At 40.7% G+C, this 27157-nt stretch overlaps 1 protein-coding gene across 8 annotated transcripts in view; it reads right to left on the bottom strand.

The window, feature by feature from the left end:
• Positions 1-10604: 10604 nt before the first annotated feature.
• Positions 10605-27157, bottom strand: part of LOC134212317 (serine/threonine-protein kinase 26) — a 234433-nt gene continuing 217880 nt past the window's right edge. For 7 of the 8 annotated variants that reach the window (XM_062690064.1, XM_062690065.1, XM_062690062.1 and 4 more), the window contains 7 exons: positions 21281-21790; positions 21080-21225; positions 20801-21014; positions 20397-20726; positions 15044-15220; positions 14790-14968; positions 10605-11816 (listed from right to left, as the gene is read on the bottom strand). In XM_062690064.1, coding sequence (XP_062546048.1) covers positions 11774-11816; positions 14790-14968; positions 15044-15220; positions 20397-20726; positions 20801-21014; positions 21080-21225; positions 21281-21790 — 1599 coding nt within the window. In that variant the 3' untranslated portion in view covers positions 10605-11773. Of the gene's footprint in view, positions 12601-14789; positions 14969-15043; positions 15221-20396; positions 20727-20800; positions 21015-21079; positions 21226-21280; positions 21791-27157 lie in introns of all 8 variants that reach the window. The other variant, XM_062690061.1, reaches the window with a different exon arrangement.

Raw genomic sequence — 27157 nt, forward strand, 5'->3', positions numbered from 1 at the left:
ATAATCCTTCCTGTGGTTTTTGTGGAGACGCAGAGGTAAACACGGTCTTCAAATAGCAAAAACCACCTACTAATATTCCTTCCTTCTTCCTAACTGACTACAAGGACGTGGCCGGCGCCGTTATTGATCATTTGAATTTTAGAGTCACTGAAACTTGCACACTGAGAATGCTTGAACAATCCCAGTCAATCATTCAGTTGATTCTTTGTGCAATTTCACTGATTCTGGTCAATCACGGAGTAGCAACCATAGATATGTGTAGTCAGTCAAAGCTAAGCTAAGCTAAGCTAATAGAGATCCTGAGTTACAGTATGTGACTCCCCCATTCTGGCGAGACTAGCTTTATGAAGCCAACCACGTCCTTGGGGGATAAGATCCATATGTCAGCAGGCCCTAAAAAGGGCTTGCTGAGAACTTTGAACCTACGTTGGGTGAGTGCACTGCAATAGCAGAGGATGTGTTCTGATGTTTCTCTCTCCTCGTCACAGAAGCGGCAATTTGAGGTTTGGATTGCTCCGATCTTTTGTAGATGGTATCTGCAGGGGCAGTGTCCAGTTATTAGACCGGTGTAGATGTTGAGATCCCTTTGTTGAGACCTAATAGTTGTTGGGTTTTCTTGGGGTTAATCGTTACGAGCCTTTTGGATTGGCTCGTATGGGGAAGTGCATTCCAGTTTGATGTGATTTGACTGACCATATATTTGTTCAGTTCCATTTTTACAGAGCAGTCTGAGATCCCGCAGAAGGGCTCAGGGCCGATGAACCTTTCATTAGATCCATTCCTGGCTAGCTCATCAGCAATCTCGTTTCCCTCTAGACCCGTATGTCCTGGGATCCAATATAGGTAGACTCGACTGCGTATGGATAAGTTTTTCAAAGCCAGAATGCATTCCCACACTAGCTTTGAGTTACAAGTGTAGTTATTAAGCGACTTAAGTGCCGCTTGGCTGTCAGAGAAAATACATATTTTTGCAAACCTATACTTTCTCCTCAGGCATAATAACACGCATTCTAATATTGCATATATTTCCGCCTGAAATACTGTGGTCCACTGTCCTAAGTGGACAGAAATTTGTTGTAGGGCCATAGATTCCGGATCCTGTCAGATTATTCATTTTCGAACCATCTGTGAGGAAATTTATAGAGCCTGTTGGAACGCTGGGTCCACCTCCTTCCCACTCCTGGCGGGAAGGAATGAACACATCGTAAGGTAAGTCATAATTGACTACCGTTTCCATCCAGTCACTACATATTCCTATTGCGGGATTTATGGCAAATTCATTTAATATGCTGAGGTGACCCGTAAGGTCTCCTGACAGCAGTGTTTTTGCTCTCTTTAACCTTAGAGCACTTTTTCCGCTTCCAGCTTTATGAATTGATCTAACCGGGGCAGGTGAAGCATTGCGTCTAGGGCCAAAGTGGGTGTACTACGAACTGCACCAGTGATGGCTATGCAAGCGGTGCGTTGGATTTTGTTGAGCTTAGCCCTTGCAGCAGCCTCATTAGTTTTAGGCCACCAGACAAGGGAAGCGTAAGTTGTCCTGGGACGGACAATGGTTTTATATATCCACATGATCATACTTGGTTTTAGGCCCCATCTTTTACCAAGGGTTTTTGAACAAACCCAAAGTGTATTGAGACCTTTCTGCACAACTGATTGGAGATGAGAGTTCCAATTAAGCTTTGCGTCGAGTATGACACCTAGATATTTTACTTCACTTGAATAAACTAATTGTGTTTGATTCAAGAAAAGGGGTTTCAGTTGTACCTTTCTCCGTTTGGTGAAAGGGATAATGGAAGTTTTTGTAGGATTTATGCCTAGTTGATACTTTTGACACCAGGAAAAAGTGTGATTTAGGGCAGATTGCATTCTTTCCACGATAACACTTTCGAATTTGCCTCGTACAATAATGACAACGTCATCAGCATATCCAACCACTTCGAAGCCTCTTCTCTCTAAGCTGTCTAGAAGCTCATCCACCACCAGTGACCACAACAAAGGAGAAAGCACTCCGCCTTGCGGACACCCCTTGTTGCTTTAACAGTGATGTATGAACCGCTAAGCTCAGAGGAGATTTTCCGATTAGCTAGCATAGCATGTACCCAGGTAACAATGCATGGGTCGAATTTTCTCCTCAACATTGCTGACCCTATAGACGAATAAGAAGCGTTATCGAATGCGCCCTCAATATCAAGAAATGCTACAAGAGCAATTTCTTTTGCATTAAGTGTTTTTCGATTTTTGAACTACCGTATGTAGTGCCGAGATCGTAGATTTTCCACTTTGATAAGCGAATTGGTTTTTTGACAAAGGCATTGCTTTCATAAATTTGTGATTTATGTACTCGCATAGTACCTTTTCCATAATTTTGAGCATTACAGAGGATAAACTTATCGGCCTGAATGCTTTGGGGTTGGTTTTATCTCTCTTGCCTGCCTTCGGAATGAAGACAGCCCGGATTTGACGCCAATCGTTAGGTATGTGCCCCAAAATCAGACTCGCCTTAAAAATCTCAACCAAGGGTGGAACCAGTGTTTTCTCCTCTTTTGGATCAACGCTGGAAATATTCCATCCATGCCAGGAGACTTAAATGGCTCGAAAGATCTCACAGCCCTCTCAACCCTGGCCCGAGTGAAAGCTTCCTTTGCAACCTTTATTGCGTCTTTTTAGACCCAGAAACCCATGATTGGATCTCTTGTGGATCTGAGACAGCAATTCCAGTGCCTTGGTCGCCGATGCTCGACTCAGGGATTGAATCAGGGAAGTGGATCTTTAACAATTCGCTCAGTGTATCGCTAGGCTCTACAGTGAGCGAACCATCCGTCTTTCGGAGGCTACCCACACCATTGGAGTGGTCTTTTGAAAGAGTTTTTGGAGTCTGGCCACTACGGGTGTATTCTCTATGCTTTCACACATTAGAATCCACGATTTCCGCTTGGCTGACCTTATTTCTTTGTTGTAGTTCGTCAGGGCCTTTCTGTATAGGCTCCAATCGTCGGTTCGCTTAGCACGATTGAACTCCCTACGCGCAGTTTTCCTAAGCTTCTCAAGAGTTTTATTCCACCATGGAACGTCTCTACTCGAACTAGTTGATTTAGTTGGACAGCTCTCTTGGTAGGCGTTAAGGATTTTGTTTTTAATGGATTTGGACGCATCTTCCAATTGTGTTATGGACTTGATGTGACTTTCTATGATGTACTCTTCGGATCGTAGGATAGCTGAGTAGGATTCCCAATCAGTTTTCTTAGGATCTTTAAACGTTTTTTCCATCGTTAGACCCCCTTCCCATTCGAAGATGATGTGTTTATGGTCTGACATTGATATTTCTTCAGAAACATGCCAGTTTTTTATTTTATCAGAGATAGACCGACTACATAGAGTCAAGTCCAAAACTTCCTGACGAATGGAGTTTTCAAACGTGGGCTTGTCACCAACATTGCAAATGTCAATGTTCTTGGAAGAGAGAAACTGTAACAGGTACTCACCTCTGGTGTTTATATTGGTACTTCCCCATACGGTGTGATGTGCATTTGCGTCGCACCCTATGACGAAGGGGATGTTGTGTCGGTGGCTGTAGGCTACGAGCGCAGCTATTTCTGGAGGAGGGATTTCGTCCACGTCACCTGGGAAGTATGCCGAGACCACCAAGATCTCTCTACTCCCTCTGGCTTAAGGTACCTCCATCCTGACCGCTACGATGTCCCTTTTTATGAATTCTGAGATTGGAAAGTATTTACAGTTGTTATGTAATAAAATAGCCGCTCTAGGAGAAAGCTGGCTGTCATCATATACCAACTTACATGAGTGTTGTGGAATACCTTGTATTCTGGATTTATTGACCCATGGCTCTTGAATGAGGGCCACGGTTAAATTCTCTTTGGTGAACCTCCGACAGAGCACACCGTATAAAAATGTTCCGTATCTTTTATTAAATTAATTAGGAAAACCTATTTTCAAATAGGCCTATAACATGCTATTTTCAAAATATGTGTAAGTCCACCCTGAAAAACGGCCAAGCCACTCATTTTTTTCTGTCAGGAATAAGCCTTCTCCAACTTCGGGGCCGATAACGGGATTTTTTTCGGAACCGAAAAAGATTTCTCTCTCCCAAAAAGCTTTTCCCATGTTTATGTTTGGAAAATGCCATTAACAAAGGGTCTATGAATGACAAGCAAACACAGAATGACTTATCAAGAAGGCCTATTCCGGATTAAACGTGAAAATAGACTTAAAATTTTCTTTTATCGATTTGTACATTTTTATGGTTATTTTCGATGCAATTAAGGTTATGGATGAATAAACAGTATTGATTTTGTGCTTTTAAAAGTTTTTTGCTGCTCGAAGTATCATAAACCTGCGAAATGGGAATTGAAATTGTCATGTGTTTGATTCGAACGGCATTTTCTCAATGTTCCCGAGCAGGAGCGACGACCTCGATAACAGAAATTGGTAGGAACTAGTCTTGCATAAGAAGTATAATACCAAAAACTTATATGCAGAATACTTGAGGCTTAACATGCTTAGGTATTTCAGCACCAAATGAATAATAATTGGTTATTAGGGTGTCCCGAAAAAAAAAATCGATGTTCGAAAAGTCATGGTGCTCAACCCTGAAATGAAAGATATACGTCTGGATAATTTCTAAAAAATCGTTTAGAGGTTGCGCCAGTTCGATTTTTGAAAAGTGAGCATTTTTTAAGTAAAAAATAAAATATTGGGTCTTATTACTACTTTTTTGGGGGTCACCCATTCGTTTTATATTTTTTTATTTTTCTGTGAATCTTTGCCTATATTCTCCATGAATTAGTTTTTGGTACATATTATGCGTTTTTAATCTGCAGAATTTTTTAAATATAAAAAAACACATTTTTTGCGACTAATTTTCGAAGTAACTTCATACTTACTTACTTATGGATCCTGTACACCTCCGGTGGTGCAAAGGGCCGACTTGAAAGATCTCCATCCTGAGCGTTGCCCGGCTATCGCTTTAACCTATTGCCAGGTTAGATTTCGGTCGACTTCTTTTATTTATTTATTGAGGCTTCGCCGCCATGAGCCTCTGGGTCTGCCTCTGCTGCGATGTCCCGCTGGGTTCCAGTCTAATGATTGTTTACAGATTTCATTTCCGCCCCTACGTAGAGTGTGGCCGACCCAGCCCCACTTCCGATCCCGAATTTCTGTTGCTATCGGCCTCTGGTGACAACGACGATGAAGCTCGTTGTTTGAGATCCAGTTGTAAGGCCACCAGGCCCGAATTATATACCGCAGGCATCTGCTAATGAACACCTGCAGCCGTTGAGTGTTCTCCACTGATACACACCATGTTTCGCTAGCGTATAACAGCACAGATTTCACGTTAGAGTTGAAAATTCGTATTTTGGTGCGTTCACTTATCTGCCTGTTTTTCCAGATATTTCTTAAACTCGCAAAGGCAGCCCTTGCTTTCTTGATCCGTGTGCCTATGTCGATCTTGGTACCGCCGTCTGACGCCATTTGGCTACCAAACTATTGGAAGCTTTCAACATTCTCCACTGGTTGCCCGGCTACTGTGAAACTGGAAGGAGTCACCGTGTTTACATCCAACGATTTGGTTTTGTTGACGTTGATGACTAAACCTGCCGAAGAGGAGCGCTCGGCAAGGTCGTTGTGCGTACTCTGCATATCAGAGCGCCGTTGCGCGAGGAGTGCAACATCATCCGCCAATTCGAAGTCATTTAGGTGCTCCATGGTTATAGGCTGCCATAACAGCCCGCGGTTTGGTTCACGGTCAATCGCATCTACCAGAATCTCGTCGATTACGATGAGGAACAGTAACGGTGATAGAATACATCCTTGCCTCACACAAGCTACGACCCGGATAGTGTCGGACAAGACCCCATTGTGCAGCACTCTACACGAGAAGGCATCGTACTGTGTCTCGATGAGGCCGATGATTTTCTCAGGAACTTCCTTGCGTCTCAGGGCGCCCCACATATTCTCGTGGTTGAGACGGTCGAAAGCTTTTTCGTAAACAAAAACTATTTTTTTCTCGTTCAGAACAACTTACGTACTACAAAAAGCTGTTTATAAGGAATATTTTCATAAAAAAGATCCAAGAAATGTTATTCTGGGGCTGAGATATTGCAGCTTTAGTTAATTAAAAACAATTCAAAAGCAAATAAATGGGAATATTTTCTAGGTAACACAGCTTTTTTTCCGATAGAGTTGGTGACGTGAATTACAGGATTTGGTCGGAGTATGTGGATGGAGCCAGTTATAAAATGATATCGCGTTTTTCTCAGATATTGATGTCAAACGAATATTCAAGTCCGAACTTAAAATTTTCTATTTTCTTCTGCTTATTCGTTTTACTGTTTCCGACATCTTTTCAGATATTGTGCCATGCATTTAACAATTTTTTTAATTTCCTGATCGCATTCTTTCTCTCCAGATGTTCGTATCCAGCATTCCATATTCCAACAAGCTCTTGAATCACTGCTTTGAGACTTTGGGATGTACAGTTCAGTACCTCGCGTTGATATGCCGGCTTGGAAGCCGGCTTCTGGGCAAACCAGTAATTTTATCAGCTCGTGGAGGCCCAATATCTCAAGTGAACTCATGGAAAAGCTGTCGAAGTGATACGACGAAAAACATTGTTTGACTGTCATATGACATACCAAAAGCATCCTATGATTGAATCAAAACTAATAAAGAGATCGTAGTGAACCTGATTACTTGTATATTGCTACATATTAACTGTTGGGTGTGATATCATTTTATAACTGGCTCTGCATCATCTATATACCAAATCCTCTACTTCAGGTAACCTACTCCATCGGAAAGAAAAGCTATGTTACCTAGAAAATATTCCCATTTATTTGCTTTTGAATTGTTTTTAATTTAAATTAAAATCAAGAAAATATTTAAATTGTTTTTCAAGTTTTTTTTAGTGGCATGTTCTCACTGTCATAAGACGAGTTTAATACAATTCCATTTAATTCTACCACCTTATGACAGTAAATTAAAATATTAGTGCATTCTTGATGAAATTATAACATGTGAAGAAAAAGTACCGAATTTGTACACTTTTTGACTATTTACTTAAACTGCAATATCTCAGCCCCAGAACAACATTTCCTGGATCTTTTTTTATGAAAATATTCCTTAAACAGCTTTTCGTATTACGTAAGTTGTTCTGAACGAGAAGAAAAAGTTTTTGTTTAAGGATGAAATAACTTCGAAAATTAGTCAAAAACGCATACAAAGTGAAATTATAGACACGAAGGAAGGAAGGGTCAAAAATGTGTTTTTTTTTCGATATTTAAAAATTTCTGCAGACTGTAAAATCGCATATTACCAAAAACTAATTCATAGAGAGCACAGGCAAAGATCCACAGAAAAATGAAAAAAAAAACGAATTGGTGACCCCCAAAAAAGTTGTGAAAAGACCCAATTTTTGATTTTTTTCCCTAATAAAAAACTCACTTTTCAAAAATCGAACTGGCGCGACCTCTAAACGATTTTTTAGCAAGTCGGTTTGTTCTACAAAAAATATCCAGACAGGTATATTGCCGTGAGCCGCATATCTGTCCCATCTTTGCTGGGTTACCTATTCATATGGGACAAATATGCGATTCACGGCAGTATATCTTTCATTTCAAGGTTGAGCACCATGACTTTTCGAATATCGATTTTTTTTGGGACACCCTATTGGTTATGCATTTGGTATTGAAATTCAATTTCATAACTGATTATGTTATGGCTCAAGTATTGTGCATATTAGTTTTTGGTATTATTTTTTTGGTATTTTACCTTTTATGCAGGGCTAGTTCACAACAGAGTATGGTTTCAATAATAGAATTAGGTATTATTGAGTCAATTTCTCCTGCTCGCGTTTATATTATGGATGAGTCCCTTTTAACATGTTAAGCGAGATATAGTCCCTTCTTCGAAAGCACCCAGAAATTCTTAAGTATGCATTCTTCCGGAATAAGGCAAAAGAGCATATGATCCCTTCTTTTAAAATACGCATTTACCAGGAATAAGGCAAAACGACAAATGCTGCCTTTTTTAATGCACGTATTTTCCCGGAATAATGCAAAAGAGCATATAGTCCTTTCTTAAATACGCATTTGCCCAGAAAAAGGCAGAATAGCTCCATTTCATTTGTTTTCAAGGATCGCATACGCCCAGTACGAAAGAGCATATAATTCATTTGTTCATGTTTAGTTATTAATATTGATTGGGAAATGATTTCTGGGGAATCTCTTTCAGGGCAATAGGGTTCTGGGGTATGACATACAATCCTATCAGCTGCTTTCCCGAGTTCGGTACGGCAAGGGGACCCGATGTTCAACTTATTATTCAATTAATTAATTATTAAATTTGGTCCTCTACTTGCATCCACACCAAACTAGAACGTATCCAAAGCAAAAATCCCGTCGTTGCTTACGCAGACGACATCTTCATCATTTCATCAAGCGTGCAGGCAGTAATCGAGTCAGTCACTCTTCTCTCGTTTCGAACTTTCATCTGACGCGAAGTTCAATCTGACGAAAACTCTCTCGGTGGATATAAGGTGATATCAACGGCTCCAACACGCTTAACGTTTCTTGGCTTTAAACTGCAAACAAGGTGAAGATTCACGGCACGGCAAATCCGTGCCATTTTTACTTCGCGTACCTGAAGCAATAAAATAGACCCCATCTCGCGGTCCTTAGCCTCTTACCCAGCAACTCCTATCCCTATCTCCTCGTGGCGCTGGCCGACATACGAGCAACCTTAGGGACGGTCGGGTAAGGTGCAAATCTTACTGAGCGTCTGTTCTCCATGTTAGGGGCGGCTGATCATCGTCCGAGTGCCAGGGAGGGACGCTAAGTGAAATTGTGCACAATGTTCCTCCGGAAATTCAGGGGGTTTGGTGTCAGGCTCTGCAACCTGCAACCTTGCAAAGATTATGCTCGCTTTCAATCCGGCAGATACGAGACCGCGTGGAGCGCATTTAGCGAGGTGGGCAGACCAGGTGCAAAACGACTTGGCGAGCGTGAGACGCATTCGAGGATGGAGAGATGCGGCCTCGAACCGTGTATTGTGGCGTCAAATTGGTGGTTCAGTGTTATCTGTTTAGATGTAAACTAAATAAATGAATGAATGAAGGTGAAGATTCTGGGTATTGTATTTCCTAACAGCATTCGAATCATGGTAAAGCTAAACTAAGATAAGGTGGTAAATAATTTCTCCCACATTGCATGGCTCCACTCAAGGTGCTCACTCTCTCTGAAACAAAGATTTACGGTTCTTAACGTTTTCGCCACTTCCAAAATTTTTGCTTAACCGACACCTTCGGAAGCTAAACAGCATACCCTACTATCAGTTTATACTGGTATCGACAAAAAACGGTCGTAGAACATGTCCCGCAGATCTGACGGACATGAACATAATGTTACATCTGAAAAACCTAATTTCGGCACACATTCTAAATAATCGTCCGGCCGGACTCATTTATCAGTTCAACGTAGAATAAAAACTGATGAGTTCAAAGTGCAGAGGGCCAACCCTAATGTAAGATGGGCCAGATTTCGTTTATCATTAGCATTAGCATTGAGCAAATTCGCACAAATTCGTATATAGGTGGTATAGGCCTGGACTATTGTATGAGATTGGCAACACTTTCAACCGTTACCACAGATATCGATTTGGGACTAATCACTATCTCTTAGATGGAAGCAATGCACTCTCCGATAGTCCAGATCTGTCCTTGCAAATGCTGAGGAAGGGGAAGGAGGGTTAGTTGTACACCTACTTAAGAAAGATGCAAATAATTCTACGACCTCTCATAGATGCCACAGGAGGTTTTGGGTTAGGGTGGAAGGTTATAACAGTAGCAATCGTTTTGGTAGAACGTGAAACACAGAAAGAACTATGATAGAAACACAAAGTAGGAAAGGAACGAGCCTGGAATTGAACCTACGACCTCCTGCTTGTAAGGTAGAAGTGGTAGCCACTAGACCACCGAGCTCGTCTCTCGTGAGATCTCGTTTAAAATCTGCACAAAAAAGCACGCGCTATATGATAATTAATGGAAAAACTATTTACCGAAAACTATAGGGTAACTGTACTAGTTTCGGCCATGTTCCTAATTTGGCCAGTTTCTCGCATAACTCCGAAAATAAAGCAATTTCCGAGGGTTTTATTAGTTGTTACAGGAGATATATCCCTTACGCTTCTTTGCTGTGGAAACTGATCAATAGCTTTTGGAAAATATGCATTTTTCACCACTAAGGTGGTCAAAACAGGTACACCTCCCCTACCATACTATCGGAAGCGCAGATTATGGAGAATGTCTTAACTGCGTCGGGATGGAAGAAACTATCGAACGCAAGTTTTAACTGGCTACTATCATCCCGTGAACACAACTGATTTTTTATGTCTTTATTTACGAGACTTTCAGCTCGAGGCTGGCTCGTCTCGGGCGAGACTACTTTTACTCAACGATCTACTAATGTAAAATTGAATAATTATTGTAATAACTATTGTTAATATCGCAACGAATAAAACTTTTACGAAAAAACAAGTAGATCTTTAGGAATTGGGATATGTTTTGCAGAAAACTAAGTCAGACAAACTTTGATTTAATTTACGACTGATTTTATTATTAATTCTTTCGCCTCCGGATTCAGTACCCAAACATTTCAAAGGAATTTGTTCAACTAGCACGTCACTCGACAACATTGGAATATGTACGTTACAAATGTGAACGCCATGACCTATTTTATTACTTGAGGAAACCAATAATCGTTTTCGAAAACAAGTTTTCTTATTGGATATCCGTTTATTCTTTTGTTGGGCATCAAAAAATATCAGCGATTTCTTGTTTGCTGATTTGTATCACTTTATACATATTTTTACTCGTGCACGTGATAACATGAATTGTTTCCGGCAATTGAAATATTTCAACACTCCAAAAGTGTTCTGGATTTTGAAAGCCTATTGATGGTTTGTTTTTGTTGTTGCTGCTATATTCTTTTTTATATATTAATTATTATTAACAGTGCTCTAGCTGTTCATTTGATTCCTGAAGTTTATACTTGGGTTTCTGTTTAGTTTTGCAAAAAAATCAAACTGTTTGCGTGTTTGTTGATTTGTTTTCTATCTTGAAATGGATTTCAGTTGTATATACCTATTTAAATTAGTATCCTTCCGTATGTATCAATTTAAATATTTCATATTTGCCTTTCTATTTTCCTTCCCATCGCCAACATTTCGTACTACACATTCACAGCTAGTTCCTACTCCACCGTTTGTTTTACAGTCATCGTTACATACTGAAGAATTCTTAATAAAATTATTATAACACTCACGCCTGCATCCATAAATTCCCCTCCTGGCTAGACTACATTGATAACTATTTATCTGTTTCTGTACTTTTCACATAATATTCCTGTCTCTTTCATTTCTTTTATTATGGTCATACGTACGTTGGATGTGAAGGGAAGTTGTTCAACGAAACTAACTACTTAGCTTAATAACATCAGCTGCTGACTAAGTTCACTGCAGTCGCCGTAATGGACAGCTTTCCTAGCTCGCTCGTTTATCAGTGACAAAAAAAAAACAATTTTTGATCAACAAAAATGCAAAAGCGTCATGAAACAGGAAAAAATATGTAATATAAAACAAAATTCAAACTAGCAAAGTATATAAAATTGCGATCAAAATATTTTCAACAACAATCGAAAATGATGGAATGCCAAACATTGAACAAATCTGCTCAGGTTTGTGTACGAATAAACGCACTCTAGTAAAGAACGGTCATCTTGGACGACGATGTAGGGTTTCGTCTGGGTAAAAAAGAAAAGTAAAATTTAGAATCATTTGCCCAAAAATATTGTTATGAAATTTACCAACTCTAAGCTAAACTAATGGAAGAATGTTGATGCGCCCTACTTTGCAACAACGCAAATTTTGAATTCTAATAATTGTTTTTACAGAATATTTACATAAGGATGATAGTAACAGCGTTCCAGAATGTCAAAAAGTGATTTACTGAACTGTGGACTACACGATACTCTACCGTTAAGAGTGCAACTCAAAAAAGATGACCATTTGCTCCACTCTTTAGAATGACCAATATAGCTAATCTACTACAGACTACTACTGATGTGTTCAAAAAAGACATATTGTCATAAGTCGTCAGATTGCAGGTTTGAAACTACTACGCTGCTATTTTATCATTGTTGTTTCATGCATACCACGAATGAGAAAATCTCCAATTAGGATTGCTAACTAATAGTGACAGTAAAGTCGGAGAAGACTATGTAACTACGAAACAAGAATTTTAAAATAAATAATCTTGTTAATCTTTTAATGATTTATCAAAATACATAAAGATATTTACAAACATCGTCCCTTATTATTTCCATAACTGACACATTTAGTACATATATTTCTTTCGTGGGGTCAACAATGCACGCTTCGGTCAACGTGAGTCGTAGCTATTGATTCGCGTGTCACACCGTTCGATCGTCTTGCATTGGAATACTCAAATTACTCAAACCACTACGATTATGGGTCCACACCAATCACACACAGTTAGGGATCGCTTATCGCTTCACTTTGGAATCTCTGTAAAAAAAGGGGACAAAAATGGAAAGAAAAACGCAAACGCACAATGCGGGTAGGCCGTATTGTGGTTGGTTATTACAAAGAAGAATCACTGTGGTTAAATCTGTCGACGAATACCACCACCGGTGCTAAGGAAATGTGCCGTAGAATAGGGTTAGTGAGGTGAGTTACCACAATTCAGCGAAACGTAACTAGGGCGTATTACTCTAGTTAGTACAATGAAAAATGTTGCCTTGGTTTATTTGACGAAGATCGCAGCTTAGTGTTCATTAATTCTTTCCTTCCCATGGTAGCTGTACTGCTGGTGGAAGCATAATTGTCCCATGTTTGCTGGGATTCCCTGTACACATAGGACAATTATGCGCCCACCGGCAGTATAGAGCTCCATCAAATTTTGCACCTTCCACATTCATAGAATTGTTTCTACAACAAGAAGCCGTATTTGGCACAACTTAATAGTTATATTAAGTTACATAGTGAAACTATTGAAAACAATCAAGTAACTATTGATTTACAATCACATACTTTTTTTTCTTTTTCCCCTAAAACACGATGATACTTTTATGCCCAGGGAAGTCGAGAAAATTTCCAACCCGAAAATTTCCTAGACCGGACTGGGAATCGAACTCAGCTACCCTCGGCATGGTCTTGCTATGTAGCCGCGCATCTTACTGCACGGCTAAGGAGGGCCCCAAGAAGGCCGCAGAACTTGAGGAAGATTATAAATCTATAATATTGTTATGACGAGCATACCAATGTTTTCCAACGAGCAAGTTGTGCTCATTTCTAAGGTTATAAACCAACAAAGCCACAAATCGGCTATCTATGATATCACGTGCTTTTTCCAGTAACTTTCCAAGAACACAAGTTGAAAGAATCATAATGCGTATAGGGGTGAACCGCGCACTGATTTACTGATGAAATCAAATACTCATTATAGTGGACCGAGTGATCGCCCGTGGCGCGTAAATCGGTTCGATCTGAGTTTAACGTTTGGTCGCTACCGCCACCTGGATCGTGATGTGCGCAAGTCGGTGGAAACAACAGATGTCGTTAGTTTTTGCACGACGATGAATTTTATCGAAAAATGTACCTACCATGTGTAATGTCTGTTTGTTTGTGGTGTAGTTCTATTATGCCCACTGTATACCCGATTCTTTTTTTACACGGGGGATGCGTCCCGTGTAAAAAAAGTTTTCAGTTCAAAATTTGAAAATCCGTGTAAAAAAATGTTTTATGATTTCTCGACGAATCATGCAAAATGGAGCAACTTTGCAAAAAATCCGTGTAAAAACAGAATGGGGTGTACTCAACTTTCACAGCTACCCTTCAACACAGACGGAACATATCGCAGAATAATCTAAAATTAAAAGGTTTCGCCTGGTGGCAACACCCCAAGACGATCGCAAAAATGTAGAAAATACTGCTCATGATTGCATAGGCAGTCATCCAAAATGATGTTCTTGACATATCGTGATTCGTGACAAAAACCATTGGTTATATCTGTCGAAATACATGCGAACGTTGTGCAATATTTTCGTCAACTATTCAACCATACACAACACATGAATTCTCCTGTCTCATGCTGGCTGGAAAATATTCAACTATTCCATGATCCACTTAACCCGTGCGCTAATCTCACAATAAATCAAAATCAATTGTTTCATCAATGTCTAATAGATGAATTTGATTTGTTATTGGGTAGGATTCACGAGCTCAAAATATTTGCAATTTTATACCGAATAAACTATAATTCAAATATGTGCAATTAGCATAAATATTAGGAACTAATTATTATATTTAATTCACGACTAAAAGACTGAATTATACATGTCAGTTATGAAAAGTTATCGATCATTAGTGGAGAAAGAAACAAAGCCAATAACAGTAATGTGTTCATCCTTTAAAGAATCAAGAATAGTAAAATAGCACTAAAACAAACTACATAATCATCGTTACTAGCTAAATAGCCTTCGGTTCCCGTCCAGCCCTCAGCACCGTATTTTTATTCCTGCGATTTTAGCAGTGTGTTAGTTCGACTCGCCGCAGGCTTCCATTTCAATCTAACTAGACCATCACCCGAAATATTCCGAAATATACGTTAACAACAACAACCCGGATGCAGCCACACCACCGCCCGTCGTCGACCACCAGCTTTAGAATTATGGGATTAGGCGAGCAGCACCTACCGCGTCACTTTGTCTATAAGCGTATTGATCCGGGTCTCGGAGAAACCGGGCACCAGTTTGTGGATGATTTCCTTCACGAACAAATCGTTCACCCCGGGGCAGGTCAGTTCGGCCTTCTCGAACGCGATCCGCAGGTCACTCAGCTCCGCACTGCTGGAACTGGAGTAACTTCGCTGCATCTATAGAAATAAAAAAAAATCGGTGATCATCAGTTTGTAATTTGCAGAAAAGAATTATGAACCGAATGTACATACCTCCGATAGCAGGGGGAAAATGATCGACTTCAAGCAACCGCTATTTGTCCGACTCTTGGAGTTGTTATTTACATTTGTAATACTGTTGCTTCTGGGATTACCATTGCTGTGACTAATTTCGCGATCTCGTCGCAAACTGCTGATCTTCTCCTCACTGTCCCCTCGATGGTTGGATACCTGTAACAAAGAATATCTTAAATTTGTGAACCAGTTTAAAACTGTGAAAATAGCTCCACAATAAATGATTAGGTTGCGATAAACTATTCGGACCTGATCAAACTAGAACAAAGTTTAAGGCCTTGTTTTCAGATGTGATTTGGATACGGTCAACTTCATCATCTAGAGAGGGCTCTAATCGGTGATGCCGCCGGGTAATCAACGCCAAAATTATCTTTGACAATAATTTTAAAGAAGCGTGGAGACAATTGACCGAGTAGTCTGAATCTGAAAACCCAAGGGTGATTGTAGATACTCATATCGTGGGATCAATGCGTCTGAAGCCGATGATGTAGGGAAAACATAAGGACTTCCTGGAGATGATTAATCGTCAAGTAGCCGGTCTGTAGTATCAGAGCTAACAGGTAACTTCTCGACTGGATGACACTTCTCGCCAACTTTGAAAGCGCAACCAGAATGCCAACCAAAAAACCACCAGATTTGATAACTCAACAACAATCCAATACAAAAGAAACCCAATACAAGTTTCTTACTATGTCTGAAACTCGATTATGCATATGTACAACATGTGATAGATTTAGTTCGGAAAAGGTATTGGAGGGTAACCGCCCCTTCGGTGGGCTTTGATCCCACGACCCCAGTACTGGGGTACCAATACCTTTTCCGAATTAAATCTATCACATGTTGTACATATGCATAATCGAGTTTCAGACATAGTAATTAATTTCACTCCGGGTGGCTTAGTACCAGGCATATAGGCAATTAACTTTGAATGTACTGACAAGTTTCTTACTAAATCTGCCAACCAGAAATTCCATCCTGTAACATCTACTAGTTCGCCTTTGGTAATGTAAACACGGTGACCTCTTCCAGTTTCGCTACTCGCAATCAATTTCGGTTTCGTACTTGCAATCAGAGGAGAATGTTGAAAGCTTCTAATATCTTGGTAGGCGAATGGCGTCAGACGGCAGTTCCAAAATCGTCATAGGCCCACGGATCAAGTAAGCAATGGCGAGTTTGAAAAATATTTGAAAAAAAAACAGGCAGACGGATGAACGAACCAAAATTAGAACTATTATTATTATTACTGTCTTTATTTAAGAGGCTTTCAGCCCTTGGAAAGTTCTCAAGTCTAACGTGAGGCTTCTGTTGATAAACACCTACAGCCGGTGAGTGTTCTCCACTGTTACACACCATATTTCGGTAAGGTATACCAATACAGATTTCACGTTAGAGTTGAGAATATGAATTTTGGTGCGTTCACTTATCTGCCTGTTTTTCCAGATATTTCTTAAACTCGCAAAGACAGTCCTTGCTTTCTTGATCCGTGGGCCTATGTCGATCTTGGTACGGCCGTCCGACGTCATTATTATTATTATTGTTTTATTTAAGAGGCTTTCAGCCCTTAACTGGCTCTCCTCTGGAAACGTCTGACGCCATTTGGCTACCAAGATATCAGAAACATTCAACATTCTCCACTTATTGCATGGCTACTGTGAAACTGGAAGGTACGTACGTAGATCGAATTTGGACCCGGAAACAGCCGGCATGCTTGTGAAGCGAGTAGCCACCCAGCGCGGTGTTTCTAGTCGAACGCTGAAAACAATTTTGAAGCATCCGGATCGAAAGATTGACTTTTGTGGCTTTGGTCGCTTCGAACCAGTGTCTAATCCGCAGCAGGAGGACGAACTCGTACTCAAACTATTGAAAAAATGCACACCAGAGCCAAAGGAGCGCGCGCACTGAAAATACACTGGAGTAAAATCAAAGAGCAGATTTTTTTGCGTTGAGTGTAGGACAACACTGCCGGTGGATATAGAGAGCCTTGGACCAACAAGCTACAGTCCCCGAAACTTAACAAACCGTTCGAGAAACCAACGGAGAGATCTAGAACTGAAATAACGGCGACGACTTTTGTCATAAAACAAAGGGGACGAATTGAAACATGGAATATTTTAACGTTAGCTCAGCCAAGGTACGGTGCATGAAACTTGGAATCCTGGGACTGAATAAATCCCGTAGGCCAAAATTTGGAGAACACAAACTATCTTTGGGACAGGTATCGTTATATTCCGGTAGTCGAGGGAACAACGCTCCCCGGTACCGGGTTGGTTTCCTGCACAGCGCCAAGGCTCAGGCGGCGCTCATCAAGTGGAAACCAATTAATGAGAGAATAATCATTGTTAGATTTGGAGCACGGGTAAGGAACACAAGGAGAATTCCTACAGTGAACTGAATGCCGTCGTTGATAAAGTTTCGAAAGGTGACATCAAGATCTAAATGAGCGACTCCAATGCGAATATCGCGAGCGTGTCATGGGACGTCATGGTCTTGGAGAAATGAGTGAAAATGGTGGGCTGTTTGCAGAATTCTGTGGCAATAACGACATGGTGATTGGAGAATCGCTCTTTCCCCATCGACCAGTGCATAAAGTCACGTGTGTCTCTCGTGATGGACAAACTGAAAATCAGCCGAAAATAGAGACGGAACTTTCTTGATGTCCGGAATAAACGCAACACTGACATCCGTCTGACCATCCCCTTCTAATTGGCGAGATACGATTACGCATTGCTCGGATTCAGCGGCGGGAGAAGAGCCTGACGGCAATTCAACACACGCCGACTAGGGGATCCAGCTGTGAAGAGCATTAGCATTAGCATTGTTACGGTGTAATTCGTAGATTGGACACCAGTAATACTCATAGTTTACTTTTGAGATTCTTATCTAGAATGCTATCAGAAATTAAACAGGGGAGTGGTCCTTGATTCCAGTCTTAGACAAAAATAACAAAAGCATAAGGATTACTACTCCTGGCCACGCCGATCTTCACCGTAGCTAGGGAGAGGAAGGAAGTGTTGATATGGTACTTACTTAACGAGAGGCCACCGGACACCCTCATAAGTACCACGGAGTTGGATATAGCTGGCAATGTAACCGTGGTAGATCTTACCCCGTAACACACCACGTAAAGGTGTCTACCCAGTGTTACGGGTACTAGATAATCCAGCTGTGAAGAGATCGAAGAACTTGGAACTCGGGCAGCGGATGTTCTAGAAGGCGGCAGCATAGAAAAGCAGTGGACGACCATCAAGAATGTCTTTAACGAAACAAGCGAGAGCAACATGGGTGAGCTGCGAACTCAGCGAAGGGAGTGGAATACTGATGCAACCTGGCGGAAAATTGTGGAGCGATGAGAAGCAAAGGCCGCGATAGAACGGACAAGAACCAGAGCAGGTAAGAACGAGTCCCATTATTGGTATTCGGCTCTAGAGAAGGAAGTTAAACGCTGCTGCTTACGGGACAAGCGAGCGCGGGTGGACTCCCTGGCCGACGAAGGGGAGAAAGCTGCAACAACTGGCGATATTTGCCTCCTCTACGATACCTCACGACGTCTGAGTGGAGCAAGGATGAATCCGAGGATGCCAGTGCGACAGGTCGGTTACTCACCGACCCAACTGATCAGCTGATACGTTGGTTCGAGCACTTCGAACAACTTCTTCAATTTTCGGCGCACGACCACCATCTCGGCGCACGACCAACATCTCGGCGAAATGGGCGAAATGCCAAGGATACGACGCATTACCCGCGTAAACTCAGAAGCTCCATCATTGTAGGAGATTGAAGCAGCCATTCGAAGCATGAAATCCAACAAGGCTCCTGAGGTTGTTCGCATTTCAGCAGAGATCCTCAAAGCTGGTCCATGGTATCTGCACAAGAGTTGTTTAAATTATTCTGCAATATCTAGGAAACTGCGACTTTTCCGGCCGACTGGATGCAGGGCGTCTTAGTGAAGGTCCCAAGGGAAAGAGGATCGGACTGTGTGAGGCAATTTGCGTGGCTTCATTTTACTGTGCATTGTTCTCAAAGTTCTGTGCAAAGTTATTCTAAATCGGATACAGAAGAAAATAGACACGACTCTGCGACGGCAGCAGGCAATATTCCGTCCCGGAGGATCATGTGTGAAGCATATTATCACGCTCCGTATCATCCTGGAGCTAGTCAACGAATTCCAAGAGTCTCTCTATCTGGTATTTATCGATTATGAAAAAGCTTTCGATCGTCTGAACCAGGCAAATCTGTGGGGCGTCCTTTGATGCAAGGGAGTTCCGGACTAAATCGTAGGGCCATCAAAAACCAATATCAACAGACATTCGAGAACGTAAATGACACGGAAGAGCGGAGACGAAACCTGCAAGCAAGCGTTGGACTGGAATTCGGAAGGGCTTCGCAGCAGAGGCAGACCTAAGGGCTCGTGGCGACGTAGCCCCAATAAAGAAATAAAGGAAGTCGACAGAAATCTGACCTGGGTTCAGGTCAAGGCTAAAGCGAGCAGCCGCCTAGGATGGAGATCTTTTACGTTGGCCCTATGCAGTACTAGAAAAGATCGTGATCGTCATAAGACAGAGAGCAACGCGCCTCTTTCTATTTCAGAAAACCAAATGAAAGAATCTTGGGTTCTTTGATCAATTTCGCAAGAAAGGCAGTCAAGAAAGGATGATGTTTAAATTTCTAAATTATTTTAATATTAAATATATGCGAAGAATAGTGATAGTTCAAAGTGATAAAAAACACAAAAATGAAGCAGATATTACAATTTAGATTAGTGGTGTTACCGTCAGTCATCCACCCGGAGGAAGCTTCATCAATCACTCCATCTGACCCGTTGAAACAATGGTTCAAGTACTTTGAAGTACTTTTTAAGGTTCCAGCAAGTCAACCAACATTTCGGCATGATTCTCCTAGGGTTGGATTTACTACGCGCATCAATACTTATGTGCAATAAATTGAAACTGACATCTAAAACATGAAATCGCATACAGCTTTTATTTTCCATGAAAGTTCCCTTTTTGCCTTTTCATTTTTCTATAAAAAATTAAGGAGGCGGGGACAGAAACAGAGAAAAAAAAACGGTTTCCAATTGAAAGTAATGCAAATTGTGCGCTTTCAAAAGAATAAAAATCGGATTTGGAAAAATCCATATCCCCCACTCTTACTTTGGATAGAGCCAGTTTTCCGTTTCTTTTTTTTTTCAATAAATTTTATGCTTGAACTGAATCAATGTTGTTTTCTATTATTAAAAATTTAGAATTTATAACAACTTTGCATTTTCATTAGATCCAGGCCTCTGCAAATCATCCGTGATACCCACCATGTTGCTCATCGCCACCAAACTCACCTCCTTTGAACCTCGCCTTTCCTTGTTCTCCCGCTCGATTTCCTTTTCCCGTTCACGTTCTCGCTCCCTTTCCCGCTCCCGCTCCCTCTCGCGCTCCCGTTCCCGCTCTATCCGGTCTCGTTCCCGTTCCCGTTCGCGTTCCTTTTCGCTCTCCCGTTGCCGTTCCAGACTTGTCCGCTCGTTCGGATAGTGGCCACCGATGTCCTTCTGGGGTGACGTTGGTTCCCGATCCGAGACTAGCTGTTGCTTCCGGTTGTTACTGTTACTGTTGGAAGATATTAGCGCGGACGTCGTCTGCGACTGATGTGATGGCGACGTGGGTGTTCGTGGCTGTTGGAAAATTGAGGATGATAATTAGACGGTTGTCCCTGTCTCCAAGCAATTGCTTTTGCAACCAAACTTACCTGACTCGTTTTCTGTTGGTTCAAATTGTAGTCCCTATCTCGATCTCGGTCCCTCGCGTTCCCTAGTACCATCATATTGTTGCCCGTGCCATTGTGTTTCACCGGTGATCCCAGCGGGTCGTCCATCGATCCTTTGTTAAAGTTGTTGAAGTGCATTCCCTTCACCGTCATTATCCATGGTTCGTCCAGGTCGCTGTCAGGTTTCGATTCCTCACTGAAAGGGTAGTAAAATTGGATGAACTCCAATAACCGATATATTATATTCGAAGTGAAACTTACGAGTCTGAATTTTCCGATTCCGTTTCGCTCTCTTCTCCCTTCTGTGATTTCCATTTCTTGTACCGATCTATCAAGTCTATCAGGTATGCGTTCTTTTTTGCTTTCTTAATGAAGGGAAACTTTAGTAACTCTTTCGCCGTCGGTCTCTATAAAAACAAATTGAAGTTATTCTAAATTCATGAAATATCATAAGAAACTCACATTTTCCGGGTCTTTGTTTAGGCACGCTTCGACGAAGTCTTTGAATGGCTTGGTATAGCTACCGGTCAGTTGCGGGGGGTTGTTTTTCGGGATCAGAAAGAGCACCCTCATCGGATGCAGTTCCGAGTTGGGTGGCTCACCTTTGGCTAGCTCGATGGCGGTTATCCCCAGCGACCAGATGTCCGCCTTGGAGTCGTACATAGACTGTTTGATCACCTCCGGTGCCATCCAGAACGGCGTCCCAACGAATGTGTTTCGCTTGGAGGTCGTGTTGGTGAGCTGACCGGCAACGCCAAAATCCGCCAGCTTCACGTCACCCAGCTCGCTGAGTAACACGTTCGCGGCCTTGATATCACGGTGGAGTTTCCGTTCCGAGTGGAGGTAATCGAGACCTTTGAGGACTTCTCGCAGGATGATGGCTATGTGCATTTCTTCGAACAGGCCGGCCTTCATCAGGTCCAGGGCCGATCCGCCACCGAGGTATTCCATGATGATCCATAGCTTTGTACCCTGTTTAAAAAATCACGAGTTAAAAAAAAGAATAATTATATTGCTGGTCGGATATTACAAATAAATCAGATATATGTTATTAATAATGGAACAGATACTCTCATGAGCAGTTCGATATCAAAATGCATTTGCATTAAATAAGTTTAAACAGAGGCCCAATTCAATTTAAGGCTTTATTCAATTTTACAATCAGGAACATAATCAAAACAGAAACCCATAATATATGTGTGTCAACTAAGGACAGCAGATCTATTCTTGATTTTGTCACTTTTACGAAATACAAATTAGTACATATTTCAAGACAAGCTCTTAATCAAATCTGGAACATACCGCTGAACCACCCACGCTACATCAACAACGCTTTGTACGGAATTCCGAAGATAAGAAACACTGTCACCATCAATCACCCGCCAATTCTCTAGTAGGTAGAGCCGCCCAGCACGAATCGTGTGTCTGTGAGCATGCCGTGTTTTGTAATTGCAGTCGTTAAAACGTGGTGCAGCAACTTTGCGACGCGCGCGTTGTTAAGATACCCAAAAAACAACGACCCATGATGAGGTGATGCTTATCTCAACTCGACAGCAAACGACAACCGACGGTGGATTATTATTGGATGATTGTTGGAAAGCACAAGCTTGGCGTCTTAATGCGACATTATTTGAATACTTGTGTCTGTTACGAATGGCATACGCCAGCTTCTGGAGAAAGTGTAAATTAAATTCTATGCTATCAGCATGAGTTTAATTGAAAATATATGAAATTCTGTGTTTCAAATTGTTCGAGTTGGTGTCATTAGCAAGTCGGTTATAAAGATAACAATTCCGAAATTTATAAATTTACAACAATGACTTCACCAACTTGTGACTTATTCATAAAGCAATAAAACGCTTCATATTGCTGATAGCTTCAAGTTTAGAAGTCATCGACAATATAACTGCTGGTAGTAAACGCACCTATATTATGATAGTTTTAAACGTTAGTTTGGAACGGACGACGGCGAATGAACTCATAGCCTACATCACGCATGCAAACGAAGAGTAATTCATTAGTATGCTCGGAACATAAACGCTTGCGAGTGATACTGGCTTTGTTTTGAAATGAGTCAACCTGCTTCAGCCTATTTGAATAAATTCAACCACAGTGAGTTCACTATGGGCCGTTTTTCTGGAATATTATAATCGAGCAGGAACATAATTGTCTTTTCAAAATGGAACAAACGAGTAAAAAAGTCATTATACTGTGTTCCTTGCTACTGAATGATAAAAATAATACGCTTTGAATTGTTTATTGTTTGATACATTAACATACGACTTGCGTCCTAATAATGCTTATTCCAATTAATACATCGTTAATTATTAAACATGGCAGAATAAGCTGTTGCATAATTTCTACTAATCGTCTGTCGGGAAAAAAATAAATCGTAACCTGGTGCAACTTCGTTAAATGCTCGTTGTAGACCCACAAACGCTGCTCGTTCTCCGTGATTCGATTTTTGAAAAAGTACCATCAGCATTTAGCAGGAGGGGCCGTGTGGTAAAATGCGCAGCTACAAAGCAAGACTGGTGGCTGGATTCGATTCCCGGTCCGGTCTAGGGAATGTTCGGGTTGAAAAATTTTCTCGACTTCCCTGGGAATAAATGCATCATCGCGTTGGCCTCATGATATACGAATGCAAAAATGATAACTCGGCTTATAAACCTCGCAGCTAACAACTATGGAAGTGCTTAATGGACACTAAACTGTAAGGCAGCAATGTCCCAGTAGGGGATATAATGCCAATAAGAAGAAGAAGATCATCAGCATTCCGTTTTCCGTTGAACGTTCAGATCTAATAATTCCATTTGCAGGGTTGTTACGGAGATCCTGAAATATTTTCCGCGCCGAATCCGCGCCGACTAAAATCAAATTCGCGCCATTTCCGCGCGACATGAAATCCATTCCGCGCCTAATCCGCGCGATCCAGATCTAAATTCTAAGCAAATACACGTTAAATGTCAATTTTTGTAACACAATTTCTTTTCTTCAAGTTCTTTTTTTTAATCTAACATAGTTGCTCAAGCTCCGTTGATTTATAAGTCAGAATCAAGCGTAAATTCCTTCAAAATTCCAGAGGAATATTTTTAGGAATTTCAGAAGAAATTTCTTTGGAAATACGGCAGAATAATTTGCGTAAACTCCAACAGAAATTAGTCCGTTATTTCTCCTTCAATTCTTGTAACAAGCTTTTCTAAAAGTTCATGCAGAAATTTGTTTGACCATTCTTACTGAATTTTTTTTTTAAAGCTCGGAGAACTCCTGTAGAAATTGATCTTTCGTGCGCAGATTCATCCCAGAAATTTCTGCGGGTCATCCTCCGGAAATTCTCCCGGAAATTTTCATGGAAATGTTTGCAGAAATCCAACTGCCCTTGAATCTGCTGAAGTGCAGAAGTCGCTCCAAATTATCTGTGGGAATTCCTCCGAGTATTCTTACAAAAATTCCCCTGGGAAATTATTTTTTTCATTTGGGAATTTTGTCCTGAGTTCAAGTAAATTCTCCACAAATAACCTGCGAAAAATCTCCAGCGCATACTTGCAGAAATTTCTCCATGAATTCCTGCGGAAATCGCTTTAGAAAATCTTGCAGAAATTGATTGGTGACTTCCAGCGGAAAAAACTCCCGGTTCTATTGTTGAGCACTTATTAAAGAAATTTCTGTGATCATCGCTATAACTCTTTTGTAAATTCAAGGCGGCATTCTTTTTGATTTTCTAAGGTCATTCCTGCTACACCGCTCCAGGAAACTCCTCCAAAAATGTTTTTTTCGGGTTTTTATTGCTGCAAAAATCCTCTTTACGTTGAAATTTATGTGCAAGGAATTTAAGGATCATCATAGGGTCCTTGTGGAAACTTCTTTAGGAAGTTTCTTCGTTTTCTGTTGGTAATCCGAAAATATCATAAAAAACCCACCAGAAATAACTTTTGAGAATCATTTTCTAATTTTTGATCGACTTTCTGCGGAAGAACTTATAAAAATGAGGCATCTGCATTAAATCACAGAACATTTTTATGTTTTCAATTGTTGTATAAACCCTTATTCGTTCTAGATGAATGTTATAAAGGAAATATAAAATGTTCCAATATTATGAAAGAATTGCTGATAACTTTTGAAGAATGATATAATATATCATGCTGAGTGGTTCATCGTAAAAGAAACAACCAATCAGAAACTGACAAATATTTTGGAATTACAAAGAAATTGACAAGATGAAAATGGATGTTCATGTCCTTCAATAGACATGGTTTGTGTGCGTCGTGTTTCAGAATGGATTAAAAATGACAACAAGTGGCGCCCCTCCCCTCATAACAATTGTTTAAATAATGCTTGAGAGTGTAATGCATGCCATTAAATAAGGAATTGGACATATCCGAAAAATAATGTTAATAATCTTGAAACTTAAATTTGTTTTCAACAACATTTCTAGTGAAAATATAGCAAGCCGGTGACAAGCGTGGTGTCATCATCATCAATAGACATAGACCGCTGTCATCATTGAAACGCAGTATGAAACAAAATATAGCCCAGGACATCCTGGCTACGATCTGGCGACGGGCTGAACAATAGGTAGCTTGAAATAAAGCCCATAAAACTTATTTTTTACCGGAATCTCAGCAATTTGTTCAACTTTTACCGAGAGGGGCCGAGCCCCAGTGAACATGTTTTTCGCCGAGATATCTGTCAAAGTTGCTGAAAATCAGCAAATAATTTGCCGAAACCCAGCTAACAAACCTCATTTTTGACGAGATACTAGTTTTTCGTTTTGCTGGGCACACGGCTATGCGGATTTTGCCGAGCTGCAGAAAAAAAAACTGAGTGTGTAGATACGCATCAAACTAATTTTTAAATAAACTTCCTTAGATTAAGGATTTTATTTATAAAATTTACACCTAAAACTAAATCCGCGACAAATCCGCGCGAAACCCTAAAATCGTTATGTAAATCCGCGCCAAATCCGCGAAAACCGTGAAATCCGCGAAAATCGCGAAATCCGCGTAGTTGTAACAACCCTGCATTTGTTTTTTTCTTTTCTTCAAAGTTTTTTTTTGTTTTGTCTCTGTCTGTCTGTCCCGTAGAGCGCCGTAGCTCTGGCCGTCCGGAAGATGCTCCCATTCGAACCATTCTTCGAGCACGACGACACACCACATCGTCCCCGACGCCAAATGACCGGATTAGCTGCTGAAATTCCTTGATTATGATGATTCCCTGATTCCCGAATCCTAATCCCCGTCCATCCTTAAACATTGTAAACCTAACCTCGAGTCACCACGAGTACGTTGGCTTATTTCCCTCTCTTACTAATTTAATAATAAGATTATGTCGATTGTGCATATCTCAAAGAAACGTGGCTCCGTAAAGTGTTATACACGCCTGAGCCTACAAAATAAACGAAATTGGAAAAAAAATCTAATAATGCCAGAAATTCAGGACAGACAATACTGCCTTGGAGCGTCAGTGAATTGGATCCGTGAAAACGTTCTACTTTTACATACCTGATGACATAGGGGAAAGTGGGGCAAGATCGCCAACGTTGATTATGCCTTAAGTGAGCATTATGTTCACATTATTATTACGAGGGATGATTAACAATAATGTATAAGTATAGCCTGAAAAACGCACTTTGACAACCTCATTTGTTCTAGAAATATTGATTTGAAGATGGTTTAGTTGAAATTCGCCAAAATTACTCATTTTCAGCACAAATTGATATTCACCAATGCGTTTATATAACTATAGCCTATCTACATTATTAATTCGAGAAGATGAACAGCAATTATTATTGAAATCTTTAAATATACGCCGACTTGGGGCGGTATTGCCAACTGTATTAGGAACAAGGTTATCTCCAGGATTAGAAGTCGCCTAACCCGTAAATGCATTTTAAAGATCATCAAATTAGTTTCTGCCTGAATCAGAGATGATTGAAACAACGTATATGGCCTTCACTTGTCATAAGACGAGTTAATACAATCCCATTGAATTCCACTACTTAATTGTATCTTGACAGATACGTATTTCGACCTCAACAGTAAGGCCGTCTTCAGTGTCTCGTACTTGACTCGACTTGTCGTGAAGACATTCCACTAAAAAGCTCAAAATAATTTTCTTATCAACGTATATGGTTTTAATCGTAAAAAATAGCTTTAGGCAAATTCAGATATTGTCATAGAGCCAGAGGTCAACAAATCATTATGGAATACGACATTTTTAAGCAAAACATCATTTAAACATAATCCCTAGAAGTGCAAGGAATGTGTCAGCCGTTCCAAATAAATTCATCACACTTTTAATATAATTTCTCATCCTCACCCATCTTGTCCCGAGGCGCGG

Source organism: Armigeres subalbatus, chromosome 2 (genome assembly GCF_024139115.2).
Source record: "Armigeres subalbatus isolate Guangzhou_Male chromosome 2, GZ_Asu_2, whole genome shotgun sequence".
NCBI lineage: Eukaryota > Metazoa > Arthropoda > Insecta > Diptera > Culicidae > Armigeres > Armigeres subalbatus.